We start from the raw sequence: 17081 nt of genomic DNA on the forward strand, positions 1-17081 counted from the left end.
CTGCCTAGGTAGATGTCCTCCTTTCCAAGTAAGTTAGGTTCCTAGAGGATAAGGACAGAAGATAACACTGATTTTTATCATTAAGTCCAGCATTTTTCTGGACTGCTCCCAAAGTTCTAAGAAAAGTGATGGAACCTCTCCACAGAGAGAAACTCTCCACAAGAACCCAACATAATTAGGAGCAACCAAGAAGCCCCACAAGAGATGCCATTCCCTTTCCAGGGCTGCAGGGCCCTGATTCCTCCTCTAACTGGGCCATTTCTCAGGATTGTTTGTGAAGCTGGTAACTTTGAAAGACGAAGTCACATATCTTTCCCAGAGAACAAACATGTTTGCTTACTGCTTGCTATAAATGCAGTGGGTGCCCTGAGGTCTGGGTTCCTCAGCTGTGCTACCAAAACCACTGGACGCAGAGCACCCATCTCAGCCCACAACATCACCTGTGTGAGAAGTGGGGGTCAGGGAATGGCCACAAGCATGCTGATGGACGTGCTATTTACTGTAAGCAACAATCCATTGTCTCTTAAAAATAGAGGGATGACATCCCCCAAATCACTGAGGGATAAAAGGGAATGGAGTTTTGGAGCTGTTCATTTGAATCTTTTTTTATAGAATTAGTTTCCTGTAACTGAAAAAAATTTCTGAAGAGTTATTAAGTATCTTCCCTAATAAATCTTTTAAAAAGGTGGAGAGGGGTGTGCATGGGTGGCTTAGTCAGCTAAACCTTTGACTCCTGGTTTTGGCTCAGGTCATGATCTCATGGGTCTTGAGATTGGACTCCAGGTCAGGTGCATGCTCAGTGGGGAGTCTGCTTGAAGATTCTCTCCCTTTGCCCCCTCAGTTACTCTCTCTCTAAAATAAATGAATAAATCTTTAAAAAACAAAAAAGAATCTTCCCGAGCATTCCCTATGAACTGAAAGGATTTAGAATCTCTTATCCCTATTACATGAAAGAGATCAAATAATCCAGGAGTTTTTTTGCTTTCTCACTGAAAATGCATGTCAAGAGAGTTTTGAGATGAAATCCAGGTACACCAATATGGAGTTCCCCAAGTTTTCCCCTGTGTCTTTATTAAAAAGTGGAGGAAGGGCTCCTGGGTGGTTCAGTCAATTAAGCCTCCAACTGTTGATCTCAGCTCAAGTCTTGACAGGTCTTGTTCTCAGGGTTATGAGTTCAAGCCCTGTGCTGGGCTCCACACTGGGCATGGAGCCTACTTAAAAAAAAAAAAAAAAAGTGCGGGAGTTGGTTCTTAAACAAGAGGTTGTTTGAATGGCTCCCATAGTCTCAAGTTTCAGACAATTGATTTAGACATATTCTAGATAAGAGTTGTCAATAAATCAAACATCTTTTTTTTACCAGAATGTAGTCTGACCATTTTTCCCTCGCAGTTCGAAGGGCCGCCTGCCGTAGTTTCATCACATGGGCAAATCGGGAGCCTGGCCAATGCTTTGGTCCAATTTCATCAGGGTAAGACCTAAAATATAATAATAATAATAATAATAGTAATAATCACAATCATAGCTTATAATTATTGAGTGCCTATATATTCTATATATTCCAGGCTCTGTCCTAAACGTTAATATGCACTCATTTCAGCTTCCATCAACGCTAGGAGGTAGGTACTATTATTGTTATCATCTTCAACATATTATAGATAAAGAAGCAGAGATTAAGTAACCTGTGGCTTACTGTACACAAGAATCCTTATATGAAATAGTTCAGTGGCTTCTAAGAAGAACCTACAGAGTCCTTACAAGATTAGTACCTTGCACATTTCACAGACAAGGAAATTGGCTCTGAGTGGTCAAGTCATTTGCCTAATGCTGCACAGTTCATAAGGGGCACGGCCAGAATTTAAAACCAAGCACCACCCCAAAGCTCATGGTCCTAAGCCCTTTTTAAAATAGTCTGCCATCAAATAAATTTAAAGATTTTGCAGCATAAAAAGATGAGTTTCCCAGAAAAAAACAAAGTTAAAATTACTTGATCAAGTATCAGTAAAGGACTCCACAGAGCTGAACAGACTGACTTATCCCAGGAGAGTGAGATCATGGAGCAGATGCATAATATCATTGGAATCTTTATCAACACCTACAAAGCAGCCAGGGAAGAACTCTCACATGGCCACATTAGTAAGTGGGTTTGGCATACCCTCAAGAACCCTTTGGAAAGCTTCCAACTGGTGTGGGTGTTGATACTGTCACAGCAGCCATCGTTTCAAGTTCTAGCTGCTCTAGCTGTAGGAAATAAACAATATGCCAACTATACATACCTATGTAATCATGAAAACATAATTATATAAATCATATTAACAAAACTATGTCCTGTACAGGGCCCAAGATGTCTTTCCAATTATTGCTTCATTGAAAATCAGTGGGGTCCTGTGTTTCTCAATATATTGCCCCCAAAATGCCTTCACTAATATTTTTCACACTGACCTTGACATTCAATATATTTAGTCAGGATCTGGGAATAGAGAAAATTACCAGGGTGCAAGGTAGTTACATAGTCTTTTTGGCTGTTCTAGTTAGGCCAAATTCCATTATAAGAAACTCCAAAAAAGCATTCAAAATATTTTATAGTGTTCAGATTTCATTGGTAAATTTTTTTTGATCTATGGACCATATGCTGGGATTTGAAAAATATGTGTATACATATATAATAAAACTATTATATATAAAGAGACTAAAAACAATCTGTTCTGGAATGGCATTTATTATTATTATTATACAAATTTGGCTTTCAGCAAATGATTTATCCTGGGCAAAAATTCAAGCAACTCAATTTATTCTACTTCTACAATTTCTTAAGCTAGAATTGCAGTAGCCTTGGGAACATTTACAATAGTTGGTTTTAAATACACTTATTCATGTTGTCATTTGCTCATTTGCTTATCCAACAAGTATTAATTTAGTGCCTGCCAAGAACATAGCACTGGGGAAAAATATGTAGTATTTATATACTGTAACCTCTGCCAAAGAACCCAAAAATCACTTCGAAGAAATACATAAATTACACAGCTAATTAACAAAGTTAGTTGCATGTATTGCTGTGTCAAAAAGATGATGTAGGAAATAAACAATACAAGCATTGAGAGAAAGGTAGATCTTTGTAGCTGGAATGATTAGGAACAGTTTTCTGTAGTAGATGGTGTTTGGCATAAGAGCTGGTTACAAAGACAGAAAGAAAGGGCTTTCCTGGAGAACAAACGTGCATGGGTAACAGCTTGGGGTTGAAAATAAAAGGAACATTCTAGACAAAGCAGTTTTCTTTTGGGAAGAAGCAAGAGATATGGGTGCACCGCTGTTGGTGTTAAGTTCATGGAATCTTTAAAAAGTGTAAGTCTGAAGAATTTGAACTCTGTTCTGTGAAGTCCTTTAAACAGAGAAATTAAATCACATCGTTAGTGTTGTAGTTAAGTTGATTTGACAGTATGATATGTAGGAGGATCTTGAGGATGGAAACAACCAAGAAATTGCTATGGTTAAAGGAAGAAGTGACCTAAATGCCCATCAGTAGGGGACTGACTACTCATTATCATTATGGTACATCCATATAATGGATACTATGCAGTCATAAAAATAATGAAGAAACCCCTAAGTTATTGCTATGGGATGATGATTAAAAATATGATAAGTAAAATAATGTGATATATATATAAATATGCAAACTTTTTACTATGATCCAGCAAATATCAAGACATACACAAAATAAGAGGAAATAATATCAATATTTTAAAATATATCCTGTGGCAATTTATTTGTGAACTAAGCAGTACCTGAACTTGGCTGGTGGCTGCGGGAGTAATATGAAGACCTGTCAAAGGGAGAAATGGCGGGCCCTTGTAACTCACTAGATACAGAGATAACCAATAAGTCATAAAGGCCTTGAAGATTAGACACTTGAACGACTGGAAAACTGGTAAAGGGAAGTGGGATGAATAAAGTTCCCAAAAGGTGGTCTTTCTACTCACTCTGGTTCATGCATAGGCCTCCACTCCACATAGTGATAGAATCTCTGTACATTTTTCAACCACTCCCTGAGTATTTCTGTTGTATTATCCACATTGTGGTCTGTGGCTGCCCTGCATGAAAGAAAGTACAATATAGCTCAGTTGCCATCCAAAGAAAGAGGGGAGAAATCCCAAAGATCCCAGACTAATTGAAAGGAAAATGGCCAGTTCTAAGGGGAAAAAAACGTATATATGAAAATGGCGTTCCTCATGGTTCAAATTAGACAACAGATTCCTGAAGTGAGAGATATTGCTTAGAATCATTTTTGTGTCATTAGGTCCTTAAAACAGGGCTCAGCAAATAGCAGAATCAATAAGTGTTTGTACTAAAACTGTATAAGCGAAAAATGAATTAAAAGCAAGTTAACAAATCTTTTTTGGAAATTTTCCTACTCGGCTTAATTTTTAGTTACCCAAGATGTAAACTCTGCCTTTTGACTTCTGTGACAAGTACCATCAATTTAAGCAATAATTCTGTTGCATTTTCTTTTCAAGTTTGTTTGCAGATCACCATACCACTGCTAATCAGTGGTATGGTAATCTGCTAATTACAGTTAATCTACGGTATCACTAATCACACACAGGGGAAAGCAATAGTTTCCAAAATAAAACACAAAAATCTAAGTTATCATTACCTGTTTTGGATTATTAATGTTACCATTACTTATGCAAACTAGAGTACCTTCAAAAGTCTTCAAATAATGTATACAAAACTTGTTGCTACCTTAAATGTTTAACAAATTGATCCACGTATAAAAGCTTAACTCACTTATTAGAACAAAAATACTTTCAAGTTTTATTGCAAAACAAACCCATGCTGTATACAAAATACACGACTGAAAGTTATTCAAATATGTAAAAAGGAAGCTATATAAGTCAACTGGAGAGGAGAAAGAAAGCGAGAGTTAAAATCCTGACATCAAATTAGGTGCAATTCTGGCCATGACCAAGAAAGCTACTTTATAATGCTAAAGGATACAACTGACATCAAAGATACAATAAATACGGGGGCACTTGGGTGGCTCAGTGGATTAAAGCCTCTGCCTTCCGCTCAGGTCATAATCCCAGGGTCCTGGGATGGAGCCCTGCATCAGGCTCTCTGCTCAGCAAGGAGCCTGCTTCCTTTCCTCTCTCTCGGCCTGCCTCTCTGCCTACTTGTGATCTCTGTCAAATGAATAAATAAAATCTTTAAAAAAAAAGATACAATAAATATGAACATCCATGTAAACTTCACAGAGTACAGGAGTTGACAAATTTTCTTTAAGAAGAGCAAGACAGTAAATACTTCAAGCTCACAGGCCATACACTCTCTATTACAACCACTTCAATCTGCCTTTGCAGCAGGAAAGCAGCCACAAACAATATGTAAATAAATACACATTGCCGTAGGCCAATAAAGCTTCATTTATAGGAATAAGCAATGGATCTACAGGCTGTAGTTTGTCCATGCTGGATATAATGGAAAGGATGGAAATTGCAAGGAGAAACAGAAACACCAATAACAAGAATGCTAGCATACAACTTTTTTTTTTTTTTTAGGATATTATTTTTTTAAGTAATCTCTACCACCCAGCATGGGACTTATAACCCCAAGATGAAGAGCTGCAGACCATACCACCTTCAGGGAAGATGGTGTAAACAGTAGGAAGTAAATACACAGAGGATCTCTAGAACACAATGAGAGAGAATATGCTCTCCTGTCCTGTGCATGTGGAACGTTCTCAACAAGTGACCAACAGTTATACTACACGGAAAGCCTCCACAAAACTGAAAGAATATAAACAGCATTCTGCGATAATAAAGCCATAAAACCAGAAATTGGTAATAAAATAAAAAAGCAAGAAATTCCACTAAGAATTCTCTATTCAATAACTATTGAGTGAAAGAAAAAGTACCAATCAGTTTCAGAAATTCTAAAAAAATGAACAGTGAAAACACTACGTGTCAGAATTTTTAGACACAGTTAAAGCAATGTTCACAGAAAGATTCAGTTTTACACCCATCAGTTCATACAAGTAAGTGGGTTGACTTCCTACAAGGAAGCTAGAAAAAAAAAGCAACAAAACAAACAAGCATAAAGAAATTAATAATAAAGGAAGATTGTCCAGAAGCATAAAACAGAAAAGGGATAGAACTAATAAATTAAAATTCTGCTTTAAAAAAAAAAAACTTTTATTTTCGTAAACTCCAGTATAATTAACATACAATGTTGTCTTAGTTTCAGGCATATAATATTGTGTCTCAACAATACTCTGCTCGGTGCTCACTGTGATATGTGAACTTTCAATCCCCTTCACCTATTTCACTTATCTTCCCACCAAAATCTCTAAAATTTTGCTCTTTTTGAGGAAAATCAACAAAGCAACCCTTTATTCATCTATCAAGACAACACGATGTATAAAATAAGAATTGCCAAGGATGAAGGGAATATGACTGACATGGAAGAAATTATTGAATTACTTTGCACAACTCAATGAAAAATAGATTTGAAAACTTGATATAATGGAGGATTTTCAGGTGCCTGGGTGGCTCAGTGGGTTAAAGCCTCTGCCTTCGGCTCAGGTCATGGTCCCAGGGTCCTAGGATCGAGGCCCGCATCGGGAGGGTCTCTGCTCAGCAGGGAGCCTGCTTCCTCCTCTCTCTCTCTGCCTGCCTCTCTGCCTACTTGTGATCAATCTCTCTCTCTTTTTTATTTTAAATAAATAAAATCTTTAAAAAAAAAAAAAAAAATGGAGGATTTCCTAGGAAGATGCATGTTAGCAAAACTGACTTCAGGAGAGATATAAAACTTGAACAGAACAATTACCAAGGAAGAAATGAAGAAAGAGGAAAAAGGAAATAGGCCCAGATGGTTTCATGGGGGAATTCTAACAGCTTTCTTAATAGACTAGATAATTCCAATGCTATGTAGCTTGTTCTCCAGGGTGTAGGAGAAACAAATGAAAATTCCAAGTTCTTTTAATAATGCAAGAACAATATTAATATCTAAACCTGATGAAGAAACACACACAACTACAGACCAATATCTCTCAAAGAATATGCTGCAAAAATCCTAATAAAATATTAGCAAACAGAATCTAACATCCTAATTAAGAAAATATTACACAGCATAGCCTAGGCTCGTTCATTATAAAAGGAAATCCATTAATATAATTCACTATATTAACCGAAGAAAAAGCATATAATTACTTCTGTAAATGCTAAAAAGGTCTTTAATAAAATCCAACATCTATTCCTGATTTTTAAAAACCACATTGAATAAAATTAAAACAGGAAGGAAGAAAGGAAGGGAAGAAGGAAAGAAAGCAGGGAGAGTAAACAGAAGAGTCATGGAAAGACAGAGGTGTCTGAGACTCTTGAAAGGGAATAAAAATGCTTAGAATTTATGGGCAATTTAGCAGTCCCTCCTGGAAGGAAAAGCCAGGGCCATTCTCAGCCGTAGTGGTTCCCTGGGAACGTGGCTTTGATAAGAGCAAATGAAGAAGTGCAAACAGTGTTTGCTTCTTCCATATACAGGCAATTTCAGTAAATAGGATTTTGTTAAATCCAATCTGTGATGGCTTTTGTTCTTTCTATTTGAGCTTTTGGAAGTCACAGTTCCGCCAAAAGTTAACAGAATCTTTAAGGGAGAGAATATTCAGAAATGTTCAAGAGAAAAAAAAATAAATTGTTAAGCAAAGCAGAGTGGAGCCCCATGTTACAGAGGGGGTAAATTTCTATAAAACACCAAGTTCAAACCTACATAATTGAAGTCATAGGGTATAGAAAAATGGGGGATAGAGGTATAGGACTAATTGAAGATTGCTTTATAAAATGGATAGTTGAACTAAAACTAGCCTTACTGAAAATATTATTCCAAAAAATAGAAGATTAGGAGCTGATACCAATTGCCAATTTAATCTACCTCCTCCTTTTTTTTTTTTAATATATAAGATTTATTTATTTATCTTGGAAAGAGAGAGAGAGCATGAGTAAGAGGGACAGAGGGAGAGAGAATCTCAAGCAGACTCCACGCTGAGCACAGAGCCCACCGTGGGGCTCGACACCAACCCAAGATCATGATCTGAGCTGAAACCAAGAGTTGGAGGCTTAACCGACTGAGCCACCTAGGCACCCCTCGATCTACTTTCAAGTCTCTTCTGGAAATCAGATTAGAATCAGTCCCTCCCTTCAGAACAAGGTCTAGGAGGGAAGAGACCCACGGGCCCACCCGGAAACTCTACTACCTGGAGAGAGAAAGCAGTACTGTGTGTGGCTGGTGTTGAGGGACAGCAGGTGAGCACTTAGGGACAAAAATGGGGTAATATAAGGAGGCAGGAAAGTGGGCCAGAAAGCAAGGTGGGAAAGGACCGCGGGCTTCATCTAGCTTGTGATTCTACTAAGAAGTGAAGAATGTTAGTGGCAATCGCATCCACTGTGACACAGGGCCCCCTGCCACCCATGCCCAGCGAAGTAGCCATGAAGGGCACTTGGAAAGTCAAATCACTCATATCACTGTAGGAAGCACTTAGAGAGCAGTTCCTGAAACCAAGAATCAGCCCAAATGCCCACGAGTCACTGCTCAACATATTATGAGCAAGAGTAAATTAAAACAAAACAAAATTAAAAATATCTTGACTGCAGTATTAGCTAAAAATTATGGGAAATCTATATTGTTCCCCAATTGTTATGAAGAGTGTAGAAGAATTCCTACAGCATCTACTTCTTTCCTTTGTTTCTGGTTGTTCATTACGCAGGACTTAAACAATGAAGGAAAGGCACCACTGCGTCGAAGCCCTTCCTCATCATTTTAACAAAGTCAGTCTCACTGTATGAAATTTATTTTCCACCTGTCCAGACTAAACAACCCCAAAGTCTGCCTAAGGATCCACGATTCACAAACATCCTTAGACCACAGCTGCTTGGGTGTATGCAAAGACAGAGACGTCTCATTAAGAAGAGAAGCACCGTTTCAAAATCCTCTCCTGGAGTGAAAACAGTTTCCTATTCAGGTACTTCCCCAAATTCTTAAGATGTTCTTTGTTCTCAGGCTTCCCGGGAAATGCACAAATCCTCAGGCTGTGGTCGGAAGTCCAGGGACACCGGGGTTTGATGTGTGGGGCCGATCTCTTGCGCTGCCCCACGGGGGAGAACAGCGCTGACCCCACCGGCCCACTGAGGAAGACTAGCGTTCCTGCCTCCAGACCAACTGCCCTGCCCCTCCACTCCCCCAGCCCAGCAAATAAACAGAAATCCAGGCAGACTCTTCTTACTACTTTTTTTTTCATCCCTCTGACCAAAAAAAGAAAAAAAATTTAAAAAAGAAGTGTTTCTCTTTGAATACATAATCACAAAAGCAGGCAGGCGCTGGTCTACTTGGAGAATTGGAGAGAGAGATAGCAAAGGCCCAGATGTGAGGTCTTGGGAGGAAACAGGAGGTTTTATGAACAGCTCCATTTTCAGAGCCCTGGAGCATAGCACCAAACAGGGTGGTGCTGTCCTTCTGGGAGTTTCCACAAGGAGCTAGGTGCAGGCAACAGTGAAGCCAAGAAGGACTTTTCCATCAAGCTGAGAGGCTGAGAAGACAGAATGTGTGACCCTCTTCGGGGAAGTCGAGGCATCTCTCCCAACTGAGAACTCCTTCCAGTCCCATAGAATAAGAGCCTCGGGTCGGCTAGCATCCTCCATCAGACCGGGAAGGACACCCTGCAAGATACCAGACATCACTCAGGGAGTCCTTGAAGAAACCCAGTGATGTGAAGAGACTTCCAGACAGGTGACGTGCAAGTGACTGACAGTCGCTCGTCAAACTGGAAAACCAGGGCTTGTGGAAGCACAAGCAGGCCCTGGCGGGAAGAACACGCTCCCTGGAAGCGAAGCCTTTGGATTTTGCCACGGTGCTCCCTGCTGAGGGGAGGCACACTTAAATCAGCAGCCCCCTCCCTCTCTTCCCTGGGGCTTTCTGGCTTGGGGTAAGACAGCGAGGTGAGCTCAGCTCTTGAGCCCAGCCAGTCCTCACATGATGGAAACTTCTCTGCAGGCCATGATGCGACAGTGGCTTCCCTTTACCTCTAACAAGCACCAGGCCATTAAGTGGTCGCCCTCCACCTTTGGCATTAAGTGGTCGCCCTCCACCTTTGGCAGAGCCGTGGCCCCGATATGCCCGCTGTGCTCGTGGTCAGTCCTCTCTCTGTGCATTGGTCCTCGCTGGTAGCGAGTGTTTGCAATGGAAAAGCTGGTAGACACAAGTGGAACATCCGCTTGGCCTCAGAGGGAAGTCTGGGCCATTACTCACCATGATGCTGGCCTGCCCATCCATTTTCTCTTGGATTCTGCTTCTAGTTCCTGTCTCCTCTTCTCTAGCTGTGCCCATCAGCAAAGGCCTGTGAGTCTCAGGTTCAAAACCAAATTAGGACTTAGGTAAACCCAGACTGTAAATGCCATCAACAGCCGGGTGCAGGGCATCTCCTTGGTGAAAGAAGCTCCCCGGGGCCAGCAAGGGCATTGTCACTGTCACAAGGAAAAGTGAGAGCTCATGGAGCAGACCAGTAAATAAACACGTCTGCAGGATGATACAATTTTACTACTTGGTGGTGCCAGAAAAACAACACTGCGATTTCTCTGGCAATGTCTTGCACACACTGACATTTCTCCTCGTTCCAGAAGGTCAGTTTTCATTCCTCTGTCTTGGCTCTTACACTAACAGCCAACTTGAAATAATTAGAACAGACTCATTTATTTTCACTGTGAGTCCTTCTGAGCTTGTGAGGGCTAAGTGCAGCACTGGGGAGCGTAGGGGCCCTGGATCCATGTTAAAGATACCTGCGGGCTCTCTCAGCAGGGAACCTAGATGCTGAGGGCACGGTGCTCCTGATAACGTCCCTCTGCACTAACCCTCCGGGATTGTTCTCAGCTCCCTGGCCACCCCAGAAAGCCTAGACTTTTGAGGAGACAGAACCAGAGGACTGCACTCAGTGGGCCAGAATAAAGGCAACGCTGAGCAGGGTCTGCTCTTTGCTGCCCCAGAACCTGCAAAATACAAAGGCCCCAGAGGCTCACGGGAAGGATGATGGAATGAATAACAAGATGAGTCATTGCCTCAATGATTCACGCCATGACTAGTAAGTTGGCAAAAGTGAATTTTCCAACATGGAACTTCAAAGCCCGAACTACCCTCTTAGCTGCCTCTTGTGTTCATCCAGCAAGGAGAGACTCATGGGGATAGAACATAAAGAGCTCCCACCCAAAAATAAGGCTCCCCTTTTTGAAGCAACGAGTGAAATTAATTTTCTAGAAAGTTCATGTCATCAAGTCCTACCACTTTGGTCTCTGCTCTCAGGCAAAGCCTCACCAGCAACTGTTCTGCCAAGAGAAAGAGCTAGGCTTCGCCACTTGGCAAAATATGCTGATGGATTCTTGCTTCTTGGTTACTGTGTAGAGTTGTTTAAAGATCTAGAATCGTCTGCTGGGTGAAAACTAGATCTGGGTACAATTTAAGATATGGACATGGACTGGGGAGCTGTGGATTTCTCCCAGCAAAAGCCTTTTCCTAGGTCTCACCAAGGGTATCAGCAGCAATTCTTCCTAATGAACTAAGAAATCAGGAAAACTCACTTCTCATGAAACCCTTCTGACCACAAAATAAATGTTTCTATTCCATCAACGTCCCTCCTCGATATGTTCCATTTTAATCCCAGAAACAATCATAGGCCTTACACATCTGAAGACTGGCTAGGAGTGATGTTAAAAAAAATATATCTGTTTCTGGAAATGCAATCAAGCAATGAATCAATTTCATTCCTAATGGGTAGGAAAGAGAAATGGTAAAAATTGCCAACTGACCAGTTAAAAGTTAATTCAAGGCTCAATACATAGTATTAAGTTGATGAAGAGCTTAATTAAACTTTACAAATGAGCCATTCCTTGACAATTTGGTTCTGAGATACAGTCTGCCTCTCTCAATATCAAGAACCCTTCACCTGTGTGTCATGCACTCTCCCATGTTGAGCCCTATAATTAGCTCAGGTAGCATTATTTTTCTCTCTCCATCGTATAGAAGAGAAAGCTGAAAATGGAAGGCAATGACTTGTTCAAGTCATGCAAATAGCGGATCTTAGAGCCTGAACTTTTCCTTTCAGAGCTGGGATGCCCCACACAACCCTAGTGCAAACTCCCCTACCACACTCACCCATAGAGACTTCAAGTACACCTGGAGGATTGGAACGAATTCTCTGTCTTGTCAAGGACATTAATCAACAGGACCAGAGTGATCATCTCAGAATGAAAGGAGGGACTTGTCCCAGCAGGAAACAAAGCAAGAAAGTGGGAAGATCCATTAGTTCCCTTTGAGCTTTCTTCTTAACTGAAGTACAGTTGGTGCACAATGTTACCTTGGTTTCGGGTGTACGACACAGTGATTCAACAACTACATGTTACGCTGTGCTCGCCACAGTACAGCTAACATCGGTCACCAAACTTTGTTGAGGTTTGCTACAGCATCATTTTCCTTGGAGTCAAAACTCTTGGAATTCTATGCAAATATCAGCGGCGGTGTCTGAGACAAGATAAATATGTTTCTCATCTGTGTAAACACTCTTTTTCCTGTGTTTCTTCCCCTTTGCCCTTTGTCTATTCTTCTCCCTGCTCTTTTTCACCCACTCCTCATTTCCTTTTTTCTCTTCCTTGCTGGATTTTCCAGATCTGTTGAGTTTTTTCCTATGTGGGTGTATCCTAAAGAAATGGAATTACTTGTGGAATATATTCCTGCCATGTCAACAACTAGAGTCTTAATACTAAAGAGAAGACACACAGGACCTAGGGACACACTCTCCAGGAGCCCTAAAGCTCTCCAGCACCCAAACACCTTGGGTTGGAGGCGATGCCTGAAACCTGTAATTACACAGGGATTCTCTGCCCATCCTCTCAGCATTGTAATTAACTCGTCCTCTGTCTCTCTCCATTGACCAGAGTCTCTTCCGCAAGGATAGGAGCATCCCAGCACCTAAGAGAGTTGACTGTGTAAAACAGGCACTAATCTGGGCCTGGTAAATAAATGAATGAATGAAGAATTTAATAAAACTTTCCCCAATCCAACCCAAATATCCACGAAGGCCAAGCACAGATAACGTCAAGAAGTGAAAGGGACCGTGTACGTATGAGCTAACACTGTGAGAGAAGAGACACCTGCAGGCTCCACTAGATTGTTGCCATGTTAGAATGTGTGTCCAGAAAGGCTAGATTTTCTATTGTTTCAAAAGGAGCTAGATATGCAGGTTTTAGAGATAAATGTCTGCTGATATCCTGTAAGAACTCTCAGGCTGAATGCCATGATCAATTTCCACCATACAAGGGACCTCTGGAAACCAGGGACTTGGCACAAAGGCCACATTAGGTCGGCTCTTAACCGCCACAGTCCATCCATCTGTGCACATTCGGGACACATAGCTCAGTAATTAAATATTTCAGATATGGCCGGGAGGGTACCAATGCCACTCCCCTGCTTTCACAAACACCGAAAGCATTTTCAATGAAAAAGGAAAGACAAACATGCAACGGGCTGGGCAAGGTCTAAATAATTCTCACAGTCAAATTGTAATAGAATCAGAAAAAGAAGGCTACAGCCACCACCGAATGAGCATAAGTGTGCACGTCTCACAAACACCACACAGAACCTCTTTTTGCATTGCACCAGAGGCACATTTATTGCTCACTTTTTTTTTAAAGATTTTATTTATTTATTTGACAGACAGAGTTCACAAGTAGGCAGAGAGGCAGGCAGAGGGGGGGGGGAAGCAGGCTCCCTGCTGAGCAGAGAGCCTGATGAGGGGCTCGATCCCAAGACCCTAAGATCATGACCTGAGCCGAAGGCAGAGGCCCTAACCCACTGAGCCATCCAGGCGCCCCTTACTGCTCACTTTTAAACATAATAGCTTTTCTGAGATAGAATTCACATATCTGACATTCACCCAGTTAAAACATACAAATCAATGGTTTTTAGTATATTCACCAAGTTGCACAACCAGGGCCATGATCTAATTTCAGAACATGTTCATCACCCCCAAAAGAAATCTGTACCCACTAGAAATCCCTTCACCTTCTCCGGCCCCTCGTAACCACAGGTCTATTTCATGTCTCTAGGGATTTGCCTCTTTTGAACATGGCCTATAAATGAAATCATACCATTGTGGCCTTTGGTGTCTGACCATTTTCATTCAGCATGTTTGTAGGGTTCACCTACAGCATGTGTCAGTAACTTCTTTATCTTTATGTCCAGGTAATACTCCGTGGTATGGATATGCCACAGTGTGTTTATCCATCCATTATTTAATGGACATTTGGGTTGTTTCTACTTTTTATTGTAATTATTGCTGTCATGAACATTCATAGACGAGTTTTTGTGTGAACCCATATTTTCATTTCCCATGGGGTTGCTGCCTCCAACTTAAAATATTATGGAAAATGAAGAAAATGTCTTTTCTTTTCTACCCCCTGTGGACTGCCCTAGGTCCCAGGCACTGGGCGTTTTACCTATATGACTCTAATCCTTCCATTAATTCTCAAAGAAGGTATTATTATCCTCATTTTACAGAGACAGAATGTGAGGCCTCGAGGCTCTCTCCCAAAGCTTATTCTCTCTCCACTTATCCTCCGTCTCGGATAGGTATTTTTCTCCACTTCTGAAATTCTCAGCTTTTGTTCCAACGCAACCAAGAGCGACACTTGACTCTTCGGGATCCATGTACTGATTTCAGGTGACAGGAGCCGATGGGACGCAAGAATGTGGGGGCGGGGGAGCGTCCACAGGAAGGGGCGGGTCTCGGCAGACGAGCTGAGCCGGGCAGATGCCACCAGTGTAAACAGTCAGCCTTCGGGCCTGGCAGGGCGATGCCCTGGCGAAACACCGCGCCCATGAACCATGAGGTCATGATGAACGGAGGCCAGGGTGACCACAGAGAGAGTCGCAGCCCGAGGACTGGGCTTGCTAAATGAAGCGCTATGGAGGACCTCGCCCTTGGAGCCACTCTGACTGTGGAAAGGAAAGCTGGCCGGACTGGGCTCGAAATGGGAAGGCGAAGTGGTGGTTGGAGTGGAGAACCAGGAGAAAGTGGAGAGAAGTGTCCCTGTTCTACGCAGAAAGGTTTAGTTTGGTTCATTTGTTTCTGTACTTAAAATTATGACAGGAAATACTTGAGTCACCGTTGATTCTGAGTTACTTGACACTATTATTTGATGAACCACATTCTTTTTTTTTTCCAGTTTTTAAAAATACATAGTTTTTATTTAAATTCAATTAACATATAACGTATTATTAGTTTCAGAGGTGGAGATCAGTGATTCACTAGTTGCATATAATTAATATATAATAATTCACATATAATACCCAGCGTTCATTACATCAGGTGCCCTCCTTAATGTCCCTCACCCAGTTACCTCATCCCCTCCCCCACCTCCCCTCCAGCAATCCTCAGTTTGTTTCCTATGATTGAGAGTCTCTTATGGTTTATTTCCCTCTCTGCTTCCACCTTCTTTTATTTTTTTCCTCTCTTCCCCTATGATCCTCTGTTTTGTTTCTTAAATTCCATTTATCAGTGAGAGCATATGATGGTTGTCTTTCTCTGATTGACTTATTTCGCTTAGTATCCTACCCTCTAGTTCCATCCACGTCATCGCAAATGGCAAGAGTTCATTTCTTTTGACGGCTGAGTGATCTTCCATTGTGTACATATACCACATCTTCTTTATCCATTCATCTGTCGTGGACATCTGGACCCTTTCCATAGTTTGGCTATTGTAGACCTTGCTGCTTTAAACACTGGGGTGCAAGTGCCCCTTTGGGTCACTACATTTGTATTTTTGGGGTAAATACCCAATTGTGTCATTGCTCTATTTCCAACTTTTTGAGGAACCTCCATACTGTTTTCCAGAGTTACTGCACCAGCTTGCATTCCCATCAACAGTGTAAGAGGGTTCCTCTATCTTTGCATTCTCGCCAACGCATGTTGTTTCCTGAGTGACTAACCACATTCTTAATCAAGTAAAAAAGTATGAAGTCAGGAGATATGGCTCTTCTGCCAACTAGCTCTATAACCTGAATGAATTTACTTGAGCTCTCCGTACCTTGCTTTTCCATCTGTAAAATGCAATAATGACACCTGTTGCACATACCTAGCTCAGTGACTTATTGTGAGCAGCCAGAGGCATATGAAGGAGCTTTCAAGAACACTTTCTTTCAAGGCTGGCCTTTCCTGCACTGTCCCCAACACCCACATGCACACACACACACACACACACACACATGCACCCTCAAATAAACCAGACAGCCTGTTGAATAGGTTCCTGAGATGCATCCAACAAAGTTCAACACATTCATTTAAGGCGAATAAAGCAGAACTATCACAATCCACCATTTTTTCTTTAAGAATAAAAATACACCCACCCATTGAAATACAGAGAACATGAAAGAATAGTGTGGCAATGACTACTAATTGTCTCAGTATTGGCCTTCCTCCTCTTCCCTAGGAATAGGATATTTAGCTGAGCCTGTGACCATCCAGCTTAAGGAGTACACTGCAAGCTCCACGACGGCCAGGTGGTTTGCTCTGTTCACTGCTCTATCTCTAGTACTTAAAAGACTGCCTCGGACATAGTATGTGCCCAACAATTATCTATGGAATGGTTCCTTTCTTAGCAAATTTCTAACCTAAGAAAAACCGTGAAAACCCTTGCATGCCTCTCTCATTTGATAGACACCTGTGTATCTACTATGCATCTCGTCTGCGCCAGGCATCATGGCACCTTCTGGAAAACAACACTTTGTCACTGATGTTAAGGTACTCTTAGTTCCTCATAGTTTAAAAGAAAATACAGATATATAAATAATTGTAATTTGGTATAATGTTCCCCAAAACGGCTACATAACAAGGTGGCCAGGTGCCAGAGAGGAGGGAGTGGTTGACAAGAAGGGGAAGGTCAAAGGATGAGAAGGCTTAATGGAAATTTGAAGAATAAGCAGATATTTATAGAGATGTGGAAGGTAGACTGAACATTCCAGAAGAAGGAATAATATGTGTGGAGGCAGAGAAGCATGCA

General features: G+C 41.4%; 1 protein-coding gene across 1 annotated transcript in view; it reads right to left on the reverse strand.

Moving 5' to 3' along the window:
- The window catches only part of COLGALT2 (collagen beta(1-O)galactosyltransferase 2), a 102293-nt gene that overhangs the window by 39171 nt on the left and 46041 nt on the right, over positions 1–17081 (reverse strand). Inside the window, exons 2-3 of the mRNA XM_045074320.1 lie at positions 3975–4085; positions 1358–1475 (exon numbers count right to left, since the gene is read on the reverse strand). Of these exons, the coding sequence (XP_044930255.1) occupies positions 1358–1475; positions 3975–4085 (229 nt within the window). The remainder of the gene's footprint in view (positions 1–1357; positions 1476–3974; positions 4086–17081) is intronic.

Source organism: Mustela putorius, unplaced genomic scaffold (genome assembly GCF_011764305.1).
Source record: "Mustela putorius furo isolate JIRA1106 unplaced genomic scaffold, ASM1176430v1.1 tig00537335_pilon_pilon_pilon, whole genome shotgun sequence".
Classification (NCBI taxonomy): Eukaryota; Metazoa; Chordata; class Mammalia; order Carnivora; family Mustelidae; genus Mustela; species Mustela putorius.